General features: G+C 37.8%; 1 protein-coding gene across 3 annotated transcripts in view; it reads left to right on the forward strand.

The window, feature by feature from the left end:
• The window catches only part of USP25 (ubiquitin specific peptidase 25), an 82,959-nt gene extending 65,409 nt beyond the window's left edge, over positions 1-17,550 (forward strand). The window contains exons 19-26 of one of the 3 annotated variants that reach the window (XM_064152328.1): positions 2,262-2,375; positions 4,283-4,378; positions 8,000-8,178; positions 8,983-9,061; positions 11,307-11,386; positions 15,500-15,623; positions 16,308-16,503; positions 16,950-17,550. In XM_064152328.1, coding sequence (XP_064008398.1) covers positions 2,262-2,375; positions 4,283-4,378; positions 8,000-8,178; positions 8,983-9,061; positions 11,307-11,386; positions 15,500-15,623; positions 16,308-16,503; positions 16,950-17,122 — 1,041 coding nt within the window. In that variant the 3' untranslated portion in view covers positions 17,123-17,550. The other 2 variants (XM_064152326.1, XM_064152327.1) reach the window with 2 other exon arrangements.
• The last annotated feature ends 514 nt before the right edge of the window (positions 17,551-18,064 follow it).

Genomic DNA, 18,064 nt, shown 5'->3' on the forward strand with positions numbered 1-18,064 from the left:
CCTCCAAGATCATCCAGTCCAACCTATCACCCAGCTCTATCCAATCAACTAGACCATGGCACTAAGTGCCTCATCTGACACATTTTCCATCTTTCTCTCCTGTAGTCTCAGGAAAGCAGAGAGGCACGCTTTCTCTGCTAGACTGAAATGAAAGCCAACAGGGAAACTGAATGTAACCCGGGAAGAAAAGGTTCTCCACAGCTAATGGTTTAAGCAACTGCATATCATAGAATCATAGGAGTTGGAGGAGACCTGGAGATCACTTCCAACCCTCCTGCCAAAGCAGGGTCACCTAGAGCATGTCACTCAGAAATGCAACCAGAGAGGTCTTGGAAGTCTTTAGACAAGGAGGCTCCACAACCTCTCTGGGCAGCCTGTTCCAGTGCTCTATCACTTTTCAGTAAAGGAGATTTTGATTGTGTTGGGGTAGAACTTCCTAAATTCCAGTTGGTATTCTCTGACCCTTGTCCTATCATAGGTGTGCTATCACAGAATACCATTGAAAAGAGACTAATGTCATCTTCTTGACACCCACCCTTCAGATATTTGTGAATATTAATAAGATCCCCTCTCAGTCTTTTCTTTTCCAGACTAAACAACCCAAAGTGTCTCAACCTTTCCTCATAAGACAGAGGTTCCAATCCTGTAATCATCCTCATAATCCTAGTCTTGCTCTAGTATATCCCTGTTCCTCTTCAACTGGGAAGCCCAGAACTGGGCACAGTAGTTCAGATACCTGGCTACTGTTTTGTTCCCCAGAACACACAAAAGCTTAGGGAGAGCCAGTTCAGTAACATTTACCCTCCAGCTGAAGGATCTGGACTTTCTAGGGTCAGTGGGCTTCCAGTCATGATGGGATGCAGTGAAATATTACAGAATTAATTCTGCAGATCGTATGTTTTAACTTAATAGTGGCATTTTGCACAGTTATCGCCTTAGGACTTTACTAGACTGTGGCTAAGGAACCATATGGGGAGCATCATGATAGGCTTAAAGAGATAGATGCAGGTTTTCTTACTCCTGATATTCTGACTGCATTGTTTTGAGTCATCAAGAATAAAACAAAAAATCTAAACCCGTGCAAACTCTTTTGTTTACAAACAAATATATTTCAGCTCTTAGACTCTAAAGCCAGTTTCTAGCTGATGTTAAAGAACTCTGTTAATGTTTAGAAGCTGCTCTCTCTATGACAGATTTAACTGGGGCAAAATTGTGCTTCCTTCTCAGTGTATCACCCTGCTTTTTAATTACTTCCATATGCATTCTGGCATGCAGGCATATATTCCATTCCTGCCCTTCTTGTTTGCCTGTTTTAGAGGAAGGAAAGCCAACATCAGAACATGGAACAAACAGGGTTGTGGATTAGTCACCACATGATAATTTGTGGCCATTTTCTACCGTACTGTCTTTTTTCCTGTCCTCTGCTTGTAGAGTTTTCCTTTGTATTTATAGAGTGCTGGGTTTAAATAGGCACTGTATATTTCTAGTACATTTGTTAAAAAATGAGACTGTTGTAATAGTTGCAAAACAAGTAGCCTGGCTCTCTGCGATCGCTTAGGTTGCAGTCAAAGTTTATGTTCTAAGATTATAAACTGGTACTGTACAATGATGGACCATAGGAGCTGACATTTGTCTCTCTTGTTATTTATGACTTAACATAGCAAGAATTTAAATGACTAACATAATCTTTCCCTGATTTTATGTCCAATTATTCTACTAAAAAGCCCCAAACTGTTGAATGTACTGCACCTTTAAATATTCTTTCATACATCCTTGCTTGCTGCAGGCTTTTTTTTTTTCCCTTTTGCGCTTTTTTTTTTGTCTCACAGTGTTAGGAAATGTTAGTGTTTGCCTTGGTGCCATCCCTCAATAGGAATTCATCAAATACTTCAGATATATTTAGTAATTCTTTTGGTGAAAGGTAAAAAATGAATCTGTGAACCACTTCTTTTTTTTAATGACCGTCTTAAATCTGTAATGGATTTCAAGTCATGCTACTGGCATACTGACCTGTAAAGGTATAACTAGACACTAAAGAAAAAAATAAAATCTTTTTAATAGTTATGGCTTACTTTTAAAATGCACTGCTTAAAAAAATTTAAGAAACTGTGGTTAGAGTATGTGGTACTTGTGTTTTTTTGCAGAAGTCCCAACAGTGCTCAGCATTTCCCTCGATCGGCCTGCCTGTGTCTTAACGTCCTTTTCTGATTCTTTGACTTAATTTTCCTCACACACATACTGATAATGGTTTTCTTCTGCAGAGCTCTGATAATGCCCCAGCCCAACCAGCTCCTAACCAGCGAGTTGTAGAGGTGGCGATTCCTGATGTAGGGACTTTTGTGATTCAGTCAGAGGAGGGGGGTTATGACGATGAGGTACATTTGATTGCAGTTGTGTGCACCGCTCCTCCTCGGTGCTTTCTTGTGCTGCCTGATGAGGTTTTTTGGCATGTTTGCACATCGTGACACCTAACAGATTTCTGCAAAACTAAATGCATAGCAATTTTTAACCTTAATGATGTCTTTAATTTGCAATGGAATACAAAAGGAAAGCACTAGCTACTCTAATTGGGCACGCTTTGCATGGTACTGTATACACTGGAGGTGCGTTTGTCTTTTTAGCTGTGGAGGTTGGATGCTTGTGTGAAGTCAGATAGCCTTTCAAATGCTGGTAATGGATTGCCTTCTATCCCCTCTGTTAGTTAAAAAGTGACAGGATACTGAGAGATGTTCTTAATGTTTGTGCTTTCTTGTCATTCCAATAAAGCTAATGTTCAAGTCCAGTCCTATTTGCCAAAGGTAACCTTTTCAGCCTTCAAGAATTAAATCAGAAATGGAAATAACTTGAAACTGATATGCCACGTGGAGCTGACTCTTCCAAAAATTAAGAAAAAAATAATAATCCCCACATTCTTTTTTCCCAGTTTAGACCCAAGGTGGTGCCTTTACCTAGTGTACTACTTGAGAAACAGATGAGAATCCCATGTTATCCTGAGAGACCTTATTTTCCACTGCTCTGTTTTAGCAGGAGCAACACACCAGGTTACCAAAGTGTCCTGCCTTGACATCTGCTTACTCAATGTTTGCTTTGTTTGGGGCTAGTGTTGGTGCAGCCTCTGTTCCTACATGTCTGAGCACGTGTACTTGGTGGACTTAGGGGCAAATGGGTATTTTGGGTCATTCTGTCCTGTAATTGTCATTATTTGTAAATGGGAGTATGTGATGTGGCATAGATTTTGTTGACATTACCACACTGAATTTGGCTTCTCACAGATGTGCAGTTACCACCTTTAAAGAAATGAAGATTTAGTTTTACTTTACAACTTGATTTTTTTGTTTGTGTCTTCGTTACATTTGTTTTGGTTGGTTGGATTTTGGTTTTTACTTTTTTTTTTCATAGCTGTTGCCATGTCATTGTCTTTCTAGAGGATGATAAATTCAATCTGTATTTCCCCATTTCTTTTGTAAGTGTTTTCACTTTTTTCAGTGTTACTCTTATATGTGGCAAACTTTTCCAGAGAGTTTAGGGATCTTCATCATTTGTCATGCTGGTTGCTGTGCTGGTTATACCTTGGGCAGAGAGAGGGGGAGTGTTTGAGTGTTTGATCACAGATAAGAAGGGAAAGGCCTTTCTGAGTAATCCAGATACATCAAATCATTTGTATATAGCTGACATGAACAGCTGTAAGATGTGTGTCTCTTGTTTGATTTTTTGTGTTTGTTCAGTGTTTTGGGTTTGATTTTTAAGTGGTGGTTTGGGGGTTTTGCAAATGTTTCGGGGACCAATTGCATTTGCAGTGATGTGTCCTGTATTTTGATGTAGACAGGCACATAAAATGCAGACAATGTGTGTATATATATTTATTTATGTAGTATATAGAAAATGTGGCTGGGTAATCTGTCTTTTGAAACTTTGTGTGTGTGTAATTCTTTGCTGGTCATGAGTAGCACTGATTCAGTATGCAGTTTCTGATGGATACTAACGCTAAAAGATGCATGTTCCTTTCTTGGGAAGTTTTGCCCATATAACTTTTAAACTGTGTTTGATACAGATCAATTTTTCTGGTAAGTTTCCTTGAATCATATGTTGTTGCAGTAAAAATACATACACATGCTGTGACTGATTTGCAGGATATGTACACCAGATTTGTATTGAAGTGTGCTGTTTCGATGTATGCATGCATTAAAGTTGCTTTTTATCTTGCATGAGACTAAAAGCATATTGAATTTGGTCATTAAATTATTAATCATTCAAAACTTTTACCTTAAATCCCTTGTGGCAGGTCATGCTGACCCCGAACATGCAAGGTATTATCATGGCTATAGGTAAAGCCAGGAATGTTTATGACAGGTGTGGGCCAGAAGCAGGGTTCTTTAAGGTACAACTAACATTTTCAACTTCTCCTCTAACTTGGTAGATATGCCTTCTCCCTCCACCCTTTGACACATATTAAGACTATTCCAGCAGTTATACCCACTTGTCTGTACTACCAGTCCTCCGTTTTTCCCTTGTGAATTAGGCAGTGATTTACCTGTTGATTCAGTAGCACACTACCTTGATATCAGTAGTTTTCTGCGTTGTAGCTTTCTGATAACAGTAACAAGTACCGTGATACCTAGATGTCTAATCAGTAACTATGTATTATTTTCCCTGGTAGTAACAAAAGCCATATGTTCATTAGACTGTTTGGGGACATCAGGTTTCTCGCTCTGGGACATCAGTGTATAGTCAGTTGTTTTTTATTACAAGGGGATGTTCTGGTTTTGTACTTGTTAAAAATGTTTTAGTAAATCTAAATTTCTTTAACTGCATGGAATCCAATGTGATTTATGCAGCATTCTGTTATAGGAAATTAGACAGTAGGCTTTTTGTGATTATTACTTCTCAGAATGATCACAGGATGTTAGGGGTTGGAAGGGACCCAAGGAGTCCAGCCCCCCCTGCCAGAGCAGGACAGTGCTATCTAACACAGATTACAGATGAACTCATCCAGACAGGCCTTGAAAGTCTCCTGAGAAGGAGACCCCACAACCTTTCCGGGAAGCCCATCCCAGTGCTCCGTGACCCTTACAATAAAGAAGTTCCCCCTTGTGTTGAGTCGGAACCTCTTTTGCTGCAACTTACACCCATTGCTCCTTGTCCTATGAGAGGGAGCAAGTGAGCAGAGACTGTCCCCCAATTCCAGCGCCAGCCTTCAGTTACTTATAAACATTTATCAAATCCCCTCTAAGTCTTCTCTTCTCTGGACTAAAAAGTCCCAAGTCCCTCAGCCTCTCCTCATAAGCCATGCCCTCCAGAACCCTAATCATCCTTGTAGCCCTCCACTGGGCTCTCTCCAGCAGATATACCTGATTTAAAAATCTATTAGTTGCCTCAAACTTTGGAGGCTTTTAGCTTGTCATCTTTTCAATTTTGAGGGTGTCAGAAAGAGGATTACTTTGACATGATATAAAATCCTCTCAAATGTGATCTGGAGAGTGGGAAGAATCTTGTAAAGTAGCAGTCTGGGTTTTTTGTAACTGATATGGTGTAATTGCACTCGAAGAAATGGTAGAAATCAAAAGAAACAAAGAAAAAAACCAGCAAAGCAACCAAACAAGAAAATAAACAAAAAAAACCCACCAGCAGCAAAAAAATCTCCCAAGTCCTTGTTAAGGAAATGGAAATCTCATAGGTTTGTCTGTTTGTGTGGGGTTTTGCAACAGATACTGAAGAGAAGGTTGTGACCCCTAACGTTTGTTGGCAGAGCTGTTGCTGTCTCCCTCAGAGAACACAGAAACACCTGCTGTAGCTGCCGTTGACTGAAATGGATTTTATTTGAGATTCAGTTCTGGGTTGTTACTGTTTTTTTAAACACAAAGAACGTTTCAGTAATGTTAAAACAGAGATGCAGTGTAAAATAATATATTCAGTGTTGTAGAGTTATCCAAACAAAGCTCAGTTAAAATGTTGAATGTTGAAATACTTCCACTTTGTGGGGGATGATTTGAGAGAGAGAATGCTCCAACAGTATGCTGGAGCTTAGAGTAGAGAGGTTTTCTTACCCATTTTTTGCTGAATAATGTTTATAATGATGTAGAAGAGGTATAACATGCTTTGCTTTTTGATGAATACATTAGTATGAACATATGTAGATGATGTGATCCTACTTAGTAACAGTATGCAATAATACATACTTTGAAGTTTATCAGATGAAATCTCACGTTACTCCACAAACTTACAGTAAAAGCTTCTGTGATCATTTTTAATGCTGTTAATTTTCTGGTTTTATTCATGTGCTTGCTTTGTAAAATTAGTGTTTACAGAATATAGTGGATTTTGTCTTATGGTGTCTTCATTTTAGTGTTACTCAGGTTAAAACCATTTGACAGAGATCATTGCTACTGCCAAGGTTTCATTTCCCCTTCAGATGTCAGGCTTGAGGTGTGACTAATACAGATCCACTAAGATCAATGACCTCCTCCAGTCATTCCTCTTTAAACATTATAGACAGTACCTTGCAGAATATTTGCCTTCAGATTGTCATATGACATTGGCAAAATGAAAACACATTTTTTTTTCTAATACCTTTTTTTTGCTGTGTTTTCTGTAAATAAATAGCATTATTTTTCCATTGTGCATGGGATTTCCAAATCTCTGGTATATCATTTTATTTTGTTTAAATGTGTATATAAAAAGTACAGAAGTGATGTTGCATTTTTTTCCTGCTTACTTTCTGAAAAATTAAATGTCTAATGGCAGTTGCTTTTTGGTTTGGGCTTACCCCTGTGAACAGGGTTTAATTGTGCACTTATCGATGCTAGTTTTCTAATGGCAGAACAACATCTGATGTAAAGTAGTAGAAACTCTCTGTGACTTCAGGTATTCTGTAATCTGTTCTCCCAAACTTTTGTTCTTAATGATAATGCATAAGATCAGTATGTAGAAAAGTTAAAGCAGACCATTCTCTTGTTTTAAATTCTCTGCATGCTCAGTGTTTAAGCCTGTACAAGTAAGCCACTTGTTTACTCCTGCAAAAAAAAAGGTGTATCAGAAGAGAATGGGAGCCCAAATTTCTGGCATTTAAATGTCAAGAAATTACATGCTACTGCCAGATACTTCATCATAAAGGGATTTGAAATACTGAATATTTTTCTGCCTGCTTTAGAGCTTTACTTTGTGCATATGTTGTACTGAAACACTGCTGTTGTGGAGCTACTGTCTTAAGTCATTTGTTTCTAGTTGACATTTAGTATTAGCAAACAATCTGATCACCTCCTTATTTTGAGAGATTAATTATGGAATGCAATAACATTTGTCACAATCTTTATAATTATTTGTCTTGTTGCTCTTGTTTGTGCTGTGTAGTTTCAGTGAATAAAATCTAATGAACATAACAGATGATGTTCATTAAAAACCTAATGTGCTGGCAAAGCTGGAAAAGTAAATGCTTCTGATGACCTCTAAAGTTTCTCTAATATAGTTCATATTGACCAATTCTTTTCTTCAGGAATCCTACTATTTTATTTTTATGGAAAGATGTTTTTTGCATTCCCCTTTCAGTGTTTCCAAAATCATACATGGTCAGTAAAATTTCTGCAGAATTTCTTTTGTACATGTACTTGCATTTTAACCAGGTGTTAGAGGTACAGTTTTTAACTTAGAAGATTCTTTAAAGTGTCTTAAATCTTACATGATTTTCAGCTGTAAATGCCTGAAGGAGCCTTTCTAGGAAGTTGATAAACCTTCTCTTAGAGAGATATAGCATGGGACTGGAACTGATGTTGAAGCAAAGGTCTACCTGGGATTTTGGCAGGCTTAGTTGGGGAGAGACAGGAACAACTTTACCATTTATCTGGAGGGTGTGGGTGGTTTTGTTGGTTGGTTGTTAGAAGGGTGGAGCATCAAATCATAAAAAAAAGGTTTTTAGGCAAAAGGCCATGAGACATGAATTAATCTGTCTGTGGCATTTAAGAGTTAAAAGCCAGAAAGATTAATGCATGTCTTTACAATTATTTAGGCAATTAAATTGGAATACACACGTTTGCTAAAATTAGCCCAGGAAGATCCGCCTCCGGAATGTGATTACCGTTTGCGACATGCAATTGTTTACTTCATCCAAAATCAAGCACCAAAGAAGATAATTGAAAGAACCCTACTGGAACAGTTTGGAGATCACAACCTTAGCTTTGATGAAAGGTAGTAAGATCTGCATGTCTTGTTTCCTGTGCTCATGAGCATCCTGTAATGTGTGGAGATGCCCCACTGTATTCAGATAGTGCGTGTAATAGAGGGAAGGCAATTGGCTTTGTTTTCCAGTTAATAGCTTCCAAGTGTATTTTGTTAAAAGTGTAATCTTAATAAAAATCTCTGTAAAAAGAACAAAAAAGAAGTTGGATTTCTATTGACGTGAAACAAGGAGAAACACGCAGTGTTGCTTGTAATTACTGCACACTGATTTCTGTATCTTGTAAAACTCTATGTATGGCTGTGTAATTAGCATTTCTTCACTGCCCTGAAAGTCAGCAGCAGACAGCATAGCCTTACAAGCTAGATGGGTAACTCAATTGAAAGCAAGACAGTGTTTCTTTTCCAGACAAAAATCCATATATTTACTTATGCATATAAATAAATAAATTGCAAGGTAGAGAACATTAGTCTGTTTTCTGTGCAGTGAATAAACTCCTCATGTTTCTTTTGCAAAGTGAATATTGGGAAATTTCAGTCCATCTGAGGTATAAATTTAAGACTGAGCCATATGGTGATTTAGCAAAATAAACCAAGAAGTAAGTCTTAAATAGAACATGTCTCCATCACATGTGATTCAAAAATCTGCCCTTTCCTGCTGATTATACCATATATAATGAAGAGCATGTTTTCCATAACAATTTTATACTGTGTTGCATAAGGCAGTAGCTTATACTGTTTGAGGCTGCTCTGTATGGATGATGTCCTTTGTGAAGTTTTAGTAATAGTCCACGAATCTTTGTTGTATTTTGTAAGGTGCCGTAACATAATGAAGGTTGCTCAAGCTAAACTTGAAATGATAAAGCCAGATGAAGTAAACATGGAAGAATACGAGGTCAGTGTTTTGTACGCTTTAAATGGAATTATAACATGAAAACAGTTATCAGTAAGATGAATTTTGTCTTCTGAGATTTATTCTCGTCTAGCAATGAGAAGTTAAAACTTGTTGCTGAAAGACAGTTTATTTGTAGAAAAGCTGCTCTGGTCAGTTGTTCTGAAGCTGCTTTTTTTCCACATCTGCAATTCTAGTGACTTGAGCTGTAAATAAATGTGAAGTTTGGGTCTCCACTTACTACTTCCATGCCTCAATGCCTCTAACAGTATTCTCTATCTTATTGCCATATAAGCCAAGTAGCATTCTCTGTTTAAAACAGCTAACAGTGAAGTGGTCTAAGATCAGCCTTATGCATCTGGAGGACTGGGTCAGAGGCACAGTCACATTTTCTGCTTTTCCTCCAGCCCTTCTTACTCACTCACTGCACCAGATTCTGTTGTTTACCGAACTCGTACCTAACCAGTTGATGCATTTAAGTTTTCCTCCTATGCTGTTTAGAAAAACTAGTAAAGAAAATAAAAAGAGCTAATCTCAGTCATGAAATAATCATTGCTAGTATTTCTCAAAATAATTCATCTCCCTTCTGAACTTGACTCTGTTTTTAGTATTGGTTTAAATTATGCTTAATACTGTCCTTAAGGTGTCTCTATAGTGGATATTTATGTCCTAGCTGGATTCCAATGTACCACTTTGTACTTCATTGTTGTGCTGCAGGCTCCAGTTTTTTCAGGAAGACTTTGGGAATAATCTTTCTCTCAACAAACCAAATGAAAAACATGATTTGTCATTTCTCATTACCTGATTTAAGACCTAGAGTAGATTTTATTGCGTTACAGTGTATCCTCCCTAATCTGTGAGGGGAAGGGACTCTCATAGTGAGATTTCTGGTGCAAGGTTGTGCGAGGGAGGCTCAATATTTTACCATTTTTCTCAATGGCATTGCACAGGTAGAATAAACATTTCTGTACTGAGTTTTAAGAGTGGGGCAATGGAGGCATGTTTTATTCCCTTGCAGATATATACCACTTTTATAGATCCCAAGGCAAATATTTGGTGGTTTCACCAAAGATTGTGTCATTGTTTGTCCTGTGTAGTGAGTTGGCATTTCTCAATCCCTTTGTGGTGGGTTAGGAACTTTCTCCCATCCCATTATTTGAAATTTACCAGACCAGCTCAGATGAGTTGGAAGTAAGGTAAAGCTATATTTAGAACAAAGCTAAAATTACAAGAATATATACACAATATATTTACAGTTATATACAATTTAGAAATAATACAGAAATCCAGATTCCCTCCCAGACAACAATGCTGCCTAGAAGGGGCTCGGAACATCTCTATCTCTATCTCCAAGTCAGCAAAGCTTGCTTGTTATTTGTTAGTTGAGAGATTATAGTGAAGTGAAGAGGAAGCAAATAGAAGCAGTGTCCCAGAACAAAGTGGGGCAGACTGTTTACATTTTGACTCTTTATCCTTTTTAGCAAACCAATGAATGATACAGACTTCATTTGATTTTCTTTTCACAACCAATTATCTAATTTCTGTCAGTATAATATTCCAGGTATCCTCAAACCAGCACACTCTTTCTCACACTCTGTGTTTAATCTGTAAGAGACTCTATGTTGTAGTGTGCTTTCTTCTGTATCCTAGAATTTGGCTACCAATCAACTGCAGTAAAAACACCTTTCTCACTCAGAACATTGACCTGCAAAGTGTACCATTAGCTACTCTGTATAAATGGTCATGCAGTAAGATAAATCTGCTGCTCCAGTACAGACATCTGTACAGTCTAATTTCCATTTATCACTTTCCATGTAAAGTATTGAGCTTCTTCTATGTCATTCTTATACTGAAAGGTAAGGTTAATATTTAGCATATGAAAAAAAGCTTTCTAACACGTTCTGAGTCAATAGCTGATTGTAACATAGGAAAGAAGAAGAAGGCCATTAGCTTCTCAACTATTGCTGAGAAGACAAAGGGGATCTTACATAATTTTGGCTATGGTTCTCCAATGGTGCGTTGTGTTTCTTTCAAATGGTAATACAATCTGTAAAAATAACCTCATCTACATATCATTTAGATATTTAACAATTTACTTTGAGGGAGGGTGGATTCAGGTGGAGTTTTCACACATGCAAGCTTACTAGGGATCCTTAGCACTTCCTCATGAGTATTCAGTGCTAAGTTAAGTGTGTAAAAATAATAATGATGCTTGTGAATTACACTGTGTACCCTTTCTTATATGCAGAGATGGCATCAAGACTACAAAAATTTCAGGGAAACAACCATGTTTCTCATGGTAGGACTGGAGTTTTTCCAAAAAAAGAGGTAAGTGGTAATATATGTTTCAAATGTAGTGGAGTAATTTGACAGCAAAGTGTAATATTGATAAGTAAGACTGTTTTTTAAATTAACAATTCTTTGTGTTCTTAATTAAATATTTATTAAATCTATTTTTTTCCAGTTTTCCCCACAATTTCCTGTTCTTAATCTCTATTTTCAATCTCTTACCAAGCCGTGGACTCTTCTCATAACACTCTCCACATGCACCCATATTCCTCTGCCTTACCTTATAATAAGTGCTCTGGGTGTCTGTCAGCCATAAAAATCTTTCTTCTCTGCCACAATATGTGCACAAATACTTAGGTGCTTTCGTCAGCAAGTCCCCATCTTGCCTCTCTTTATTGGATCTTCCTAAAGAAGCAAAGTTTTGCCTTCTGTGTTTGGGTCAGTTTCACCTGTGATGGCTTTAAAGGTCACAACAAAACCCCCTGTTTGAAGAAAACTATCATGCCAATTACCACAGATGAAGCTGATCCTTCTTAGCTCTGCGAGGCAGTGGTGATTCATTCTCTTCTTTTTTTCAACTGTTGGGAGTTGCAGCTATATAAAATTGATGACTTCTGGGTACTCAATGCATTACATTTTTTTCCTTACATTTACATGTGCTTCAAGGATGGTGATTACAGTATCAATGCCTCAAAACATCCCATAGAAAAGTCTTTGAAACAGAGCTGTTCCAGATTAACTTCTCCTCCCATTTGCAGCCAAAGGAATGGAATAATTAGTTGCAGAATATCCAGTGGCCAACATCTGTGGTGCGAAAATTGAACTTTTTGTATCACATGATAGAAATTCTGAATTGTGGAAACAGTTCTGTGGTCAATCACTGTTTTCATGTATAACTAAGGAAAATACAGTGGGAGTAACTTTTTTTAATATCTGTATGTTGTGTAGTAAATTGCTTCACGTTTCTCTCTCATGTTTTGTATGCTTCCAAAAAACAAAGGCCTCAAACAAAACAGGAAAATTGATTGTAGAAGACACTGCCTTGTCTTTGTGACAAGTGATCTCTTTGTATAACGACTGGCACAATGAGCCCATAGTCTTGGTTTGTCTTCTGGTTGCTACCATGTAACAAATAGATATTTGTCAATAGTTTAAATTGCAGTAAAGCTCTTTGTCAATGTGTACATAAGCTTAAACAGCTTATGTACAAATGTTGGTCAGAAGATTACCTGGCTTTTTTTAAAAATAAATACTCTGGTGTTGTTCAATCCATTGAGGAGGCAAAAATGTCATACAAGAACTTTCCTTTTTATCCTTGGATTTCACACACACTGAAGTGTACAGGCAGAAACAGGAGATCTTCAAGTTCCTTGGCACTGGGACTCCAGGATGGCAATGCAAATATTTTCACTTATCCACCTTTTAAAACATATTCTGATTATGCCAGGGGAAAGAAGGGAAGGAAGTACAGGTACCTCTTCCATACCAAATAGCATTTTTGGTATAGTTTTCTGTCATTCATAGTAATTTTCAGAGTTAGAGTGACTCGTTTGTTACCAGACATGTTTGTAGTTTAGAAGAAAAGCTTATAATGATCAGACTTAACAGATAAGAAGTTACAATTAATATTTTTAGAGTCATCTAACATCCAGGGAAGTACAGTATTTGCTCCAGTTGGCAAAAAAAAGCAGCTTAATACATGCTTCAGGAGGTATTTAATACAAAGACAGTGAAGACTAGAGTTAAGCCTGCTTTGAGGGTGAGTTGAGGATCTGGGATCTGAGATGACCTGCTCTGAAGACATCTACTGCAATTATGCACCCATGCTTCAGCTACATGTTCCCAAAAGACTGAGCTATTTATTGAAGTTAACATACTGTGTGCTCCTGAGGGGAGTACCCTTATTCTGAAAATAGGACTAAATTATGAACTCTTCAATTCCCTTATTAACACAGAAATCATAAAAGTGTAACTTCAAAAATACCTGTGAAAACATAGGCTTTCGTAATGGAAATACAACCGTCATTAGCAGGATTGGTTTGAGGCTTTTTAAAGAGACTCACCTTCCTCACTTGGTTAACTTTTCTTGGGTTTAGTAACTGTAATTGACACCTAGTAGCACTCAGTCTCTAGGTCGAGCCAAAAATCAGCCTTTATCCAGGTGGTCTCTGATTTCCTTAAATGATAATGCTGTGTTGAACAGACACAGAATCAACGTTAAAGCAGCAGTTTGGTGCATCTTTTCATGCCTACTTTCAGTGTTCACTCATAGTCCCTTATGGTGGTTGACAAAGCCCTTTTTCACTTTTATTGAACATTTCTTCTGTGAAGAAAGACTGAGAGAACTGGGACTGTTCAGTCTTGAGAAGGCTGAGAGAGGATCTTATCAACATCTTTAAGTATCTGCGTGGCGGGTGAACAATGGATGCAAGCTAGAACAGGGAAGGTTCCACCTCAGCATGAGGAGGCATTTCTTCACAGTGAGGGTGACAGAGTACTGGAACAGTCTGCCTGGAGAGGTCGTGGAGTCTCCTTCTGTGGAGGCTTTCAAAACCTGCCTGGATGTGTTTGTGCATGGCCTTTCCTTGATCCTGCTTTGGTGAGGGGCCAAGCTTGATAATCTCTGGAAGTCCCTTCGAACCCCTAACATTCTGTGATTCACCAAAGTTGAAGAGTTAAAAGGTTTTGCAAGCATATCTCCTCTGATTGTACTATAAAGTAGGAATCTGCAAAGGATAAGATGAACACACAGAGCCAATGAACCTCAGCAAGAATTTTACCTGCAGCTCACTCTTCTGGTAGCAACTGGAAAGTGAACAAACTAGATCTTAACAGTTGCGTCTGAGTTTCTTGGAAACCCAACACGGTTTCCCACTTTTGATCAAAGTGCCTTTTTTTAAAGCAGTGGTAAAATTTAGTCCTTCTGTGCTATCTGCATCTTTTCCAAAGTGTATACCTGGTAAGTTCCATAATTCTGTGACCAGCATCAGTGATTTTTTAGGCTTAGGCTTCATAGGCTGGAGCTTACATGCACTTCAGGTGTAAGAAGACAGAATGAATCTGTTAGCTAATTTCCACTGTGGTTTTACTCCCCAGACTCTTGGGATATATAAGGACTCTGAGCTTGGATGTACAGTAGTGATTTTAAATAGCTGGTCAGTTGTGTTGGTGGTCAGCGATACAAAGATTTTTCATAGGTAGAAGAAATATGCTTTGGAGCACTGTTTCTTTTAATGAATGCATAGCTTTGTATTCTGAGACCAGAAAATTGGCTAACAGTGACTGTACTCAAATTTCTGTAAGCAACAAGTCCTTAGGATTGCAGGAGACTATGTCTATATGTCATGGTGGAAGAAATAGCTTCACAGTAGATTCTAAATTATGGTTTCGGGGTTCATCTTGTTCTTCTAAACAGGAATATCAGAAGGCAAATATTTAAGGAACCATTGGTATTTCAAGTGGCCTTCTCCCATCTTTTTATGTTGTCTTATTGGGAGGTGTTACTGTTAAGTCTTGAGTTGGTGTAGTTAGTACAATTCTGATGTGTATTTTGAAGGTGTACCTTCTGTGTGCTCAGACAATATGTAGCCCTTTTTAGGAGGCTGATAGTTTGGTTTTGGTAGTTTAAACTTTATGACTTCCTCTTCTCATTTGGAATCATTGAGTGCACTGTCCCTCTAACTACTCTGTTATGAAACTTTTCTTCCTAATTTTTTATTTATTAAACAAAAAGAGATGTCTAACTGTTTGGGTTTAGGGTAGCTGTTTTCAGTGGCTGTCTGCCATAACTATGTTTCTATAAACCAGCAAATAAACAATGCATGCTCAAGGCTAATCCAGAGCTCTTTTGGAGTGAGTGAGATGATACCCATTCAGTAAGCTTTGGATCAGACTTCATGTGGAAGTGATCTAACCTGAGAATAAAATAAAGTTATTCTCATGTGCATAAAAGATGAGCTGGTGTGGTAAGACAAAAAAAACCCAAACCAACAAACAAAACAAACCAAAAAACCCCAAACATTTTGAAGGGGTTGGTGGGGAGGGGTGGACTTACAAACAAGTACGGTACCTATCCTTTGAAGAAGACAATAGTTACCTTGAAACAGGTGGTACCTGAGTCTTGCATCTAATGCTTTTATTTCTTTACTTCAGCTATATGGAGGCCTTGCTCTACCTAATCTATGCTTACCAGAATAACAAAGAACTCTTGTCCAAAGGCCCATACAGAGGGCATGATGAAGAGCTGATATCTCACTACAGACGAGAATGTTTGCTAGTAAGTGAAGGGTGAAGTATGTTTCAAAAAGTTGAACTTGCTGCATAACTTTAACAAAAGTAGTAAGTAGAAAAGCGTTGCCATCATTCAACACAGCCACAGCCAACAAAAAGCTCCTTTCATTTCTCAGGTTAATACTTGGACTTGTTTAAGGGGGAAAAATAGCAAAACTGAAAAGGAAAACATTCCAGTTTTTTAGAATAATCCATTATCATCTTTATTATTTTAAATACTGTGCTAATTACCATAATATTGGACTAGGTAGCTGGGTAGGAAGAAGTCAACAGTGCTGGGGAGCAGACTCACCCTGTTGCCACAGTTTGGCGAGGAAACACACTGGAAAAGGTATCATGAGAAAACAAAGGATTTTTTTCCTTGATTATGTCACTTCTAGCAATAGTGAGAAAACTAAAGCAAGTGACAGGACCTCAGTCTTACAAAAAGAGAAGATCTGCAAAGGTTGAGTTGGCAGGTATGAAATTAAGTGTCTTGAGGGGTGGCACAAGTCCAATTGGTTTAATGGAGTGTATGGATCATTGCTGTGAATGTTCAAGTGCAAATGTGGTTAATGCATATTACTAAGTAGCTTTGTAGGAAGTCTGTGCTTTAAAACAAAGTGATGCATGGTAGACTGTGAAATGCTGTGTACTTAAAGGTTTTCCTTTTTTGTGGTGGTTTATGAAGAAACTAAATGAACATGCTGCAGCACTGTTTGAATCAGGAGATGATCAGGAAGTAAATAATGGCCTGATCATTATGAATGAGCTTATTGTCCCGTGTTTGCCATTACTACTGGTGGATGAAATGGAAGAGAAGGACATTGTTGCTGTGGAAGATATGAGAAACCGTTGGTGTTCCTATCTTGGACAAGAAATGGAACGTAAGTCATTTATTCATTAAGGTAAAAGGCTCTTGCTGACCTTTTTTAGAGATGTGGTGTTTTCAGTGTCTTGAATTCAGCCTTTTATCTTTTGTGCTTTGGTAATGTCTTTTGATTTACACTGACATCTGAACATGGAAGGTAACAGCTTTTCCATATGTTGCACTGGGGTAATAAGCCTTAAAGGGAACATGATTTCCAAATGGAAAAATGTTTGTTATTACACCACCTGAAGGGACACTTACATTAAGATCTTCCTAGTAATTGGTATGTCCTAGTTCTTGCTGGCAGACGTGAAGAAAGTGGATTGCTCCAAGTGAAACTTCCTCCTCTTCCCACCCATTAATTAGAAAGGGTAAAAAGAAGAGGCAGTACTAGACATAAAAATGCAAAATTTCACATGCGTACGCAAATGCTTATGTTTGTTTCTCTGGTTTTAATTGCAGCTAACTTGCAAGAGAAGCTGACAGATTTCCTGCCAAAACTGCTAGATTGTTCTACAGAAATTAAAGGTTTCAATGACCCGCCAAAGCTACCCTCCTACTCCACACACGAACTGTGTGAGAGATACGCTCGGATCATGCTGTCTCTCAGTCGAACTCCAGCCGATGGAAGATAAATTCTGCCACCTTCCGAAGCACACTGTATAAACTTTTTTAGTTCTTAAACCTTGCCTTCCTGTCACAGGGTTTGCTTGTTGCTGCTATAGTTTTAAACTTTTTTTTTTATTTTAATAACTGCAAAAGAGAAATGACTGTCCAAAACTTTAGCCAGACTGCAAACAAGTAAAGCTGAGAATCGCATGGCGCTCAGTCATTTCAACCCGAATTGATACAACGTGCAAGTCTGATCATTATGGCAAAACTGCTTTTTTGCCACTTCTCTGTTACAGTATTACTTTGCTTTTATCTTAAGATCCTCTACTTTATCAACAGCTGTCTGGATCATTTTGTGACTGCAACTACTTTAAGTGTCCAGTGCTGTGTAAATACATGGTACTTGGTAGCTTGTAAATGAAATGAAAGAATAAAGTTTTATTTATGGCTACTTCTGTGTTTGCAAGCAGATACCTTGTATATTAGTGTAAAATACGGGTATTTTTAGAAAAGATACAGTCTATTGATGAGTCAATCAATTTTTTAGACAAGGTTCTTGCAGGATTTATGGCCACTTCAGTTACAGGTAGTCAAAGATTACTGTATGTGAATATATTGAGAAACTGTCATGGTATTATACACTATGTTTTCTGGCTCTTTTTTTTTTTTTTTTTTTTTTTTTTTTTTTTGTATATTCTTTACTAATCTGTATGATACTGCACCAGAACACTTTTTGTGTAAGTGTGTGTGGCTATGCCAGCTCTTCCCTGATAGTGGGGACTGGCTTCTGAAACAAACCAATAATGGCACCTTCCTTCTATGCTTAGGGGAAAAAAAATAGGGGAAAAAAATTTGAAGTATTTTGAGTAGAAATATATTATACCCTTGGAGCAAGATTTCTAGGAACTGGTTTAAGTAGAGGAAGTAAACCTTTAAAAACGGGATTTTTGAAGCTTAAGAATTAA

Source organism: Pogoniulus pusillus, chromosome 12 (genome assembly GCF_015220805.1).
Source record: "Pogoniulus pusillus isolate bPogPus1 chromosome 12, bPogPus1.pri, whole genome shotgun sequence".
NCBI classification, from domain to species: domain Eukaryota; kingdom Metazoa; phylum Chordata; class Aves; order Piciformes; family Lybiidae; genus Pogoniulus; species Pogoniulus pusillus.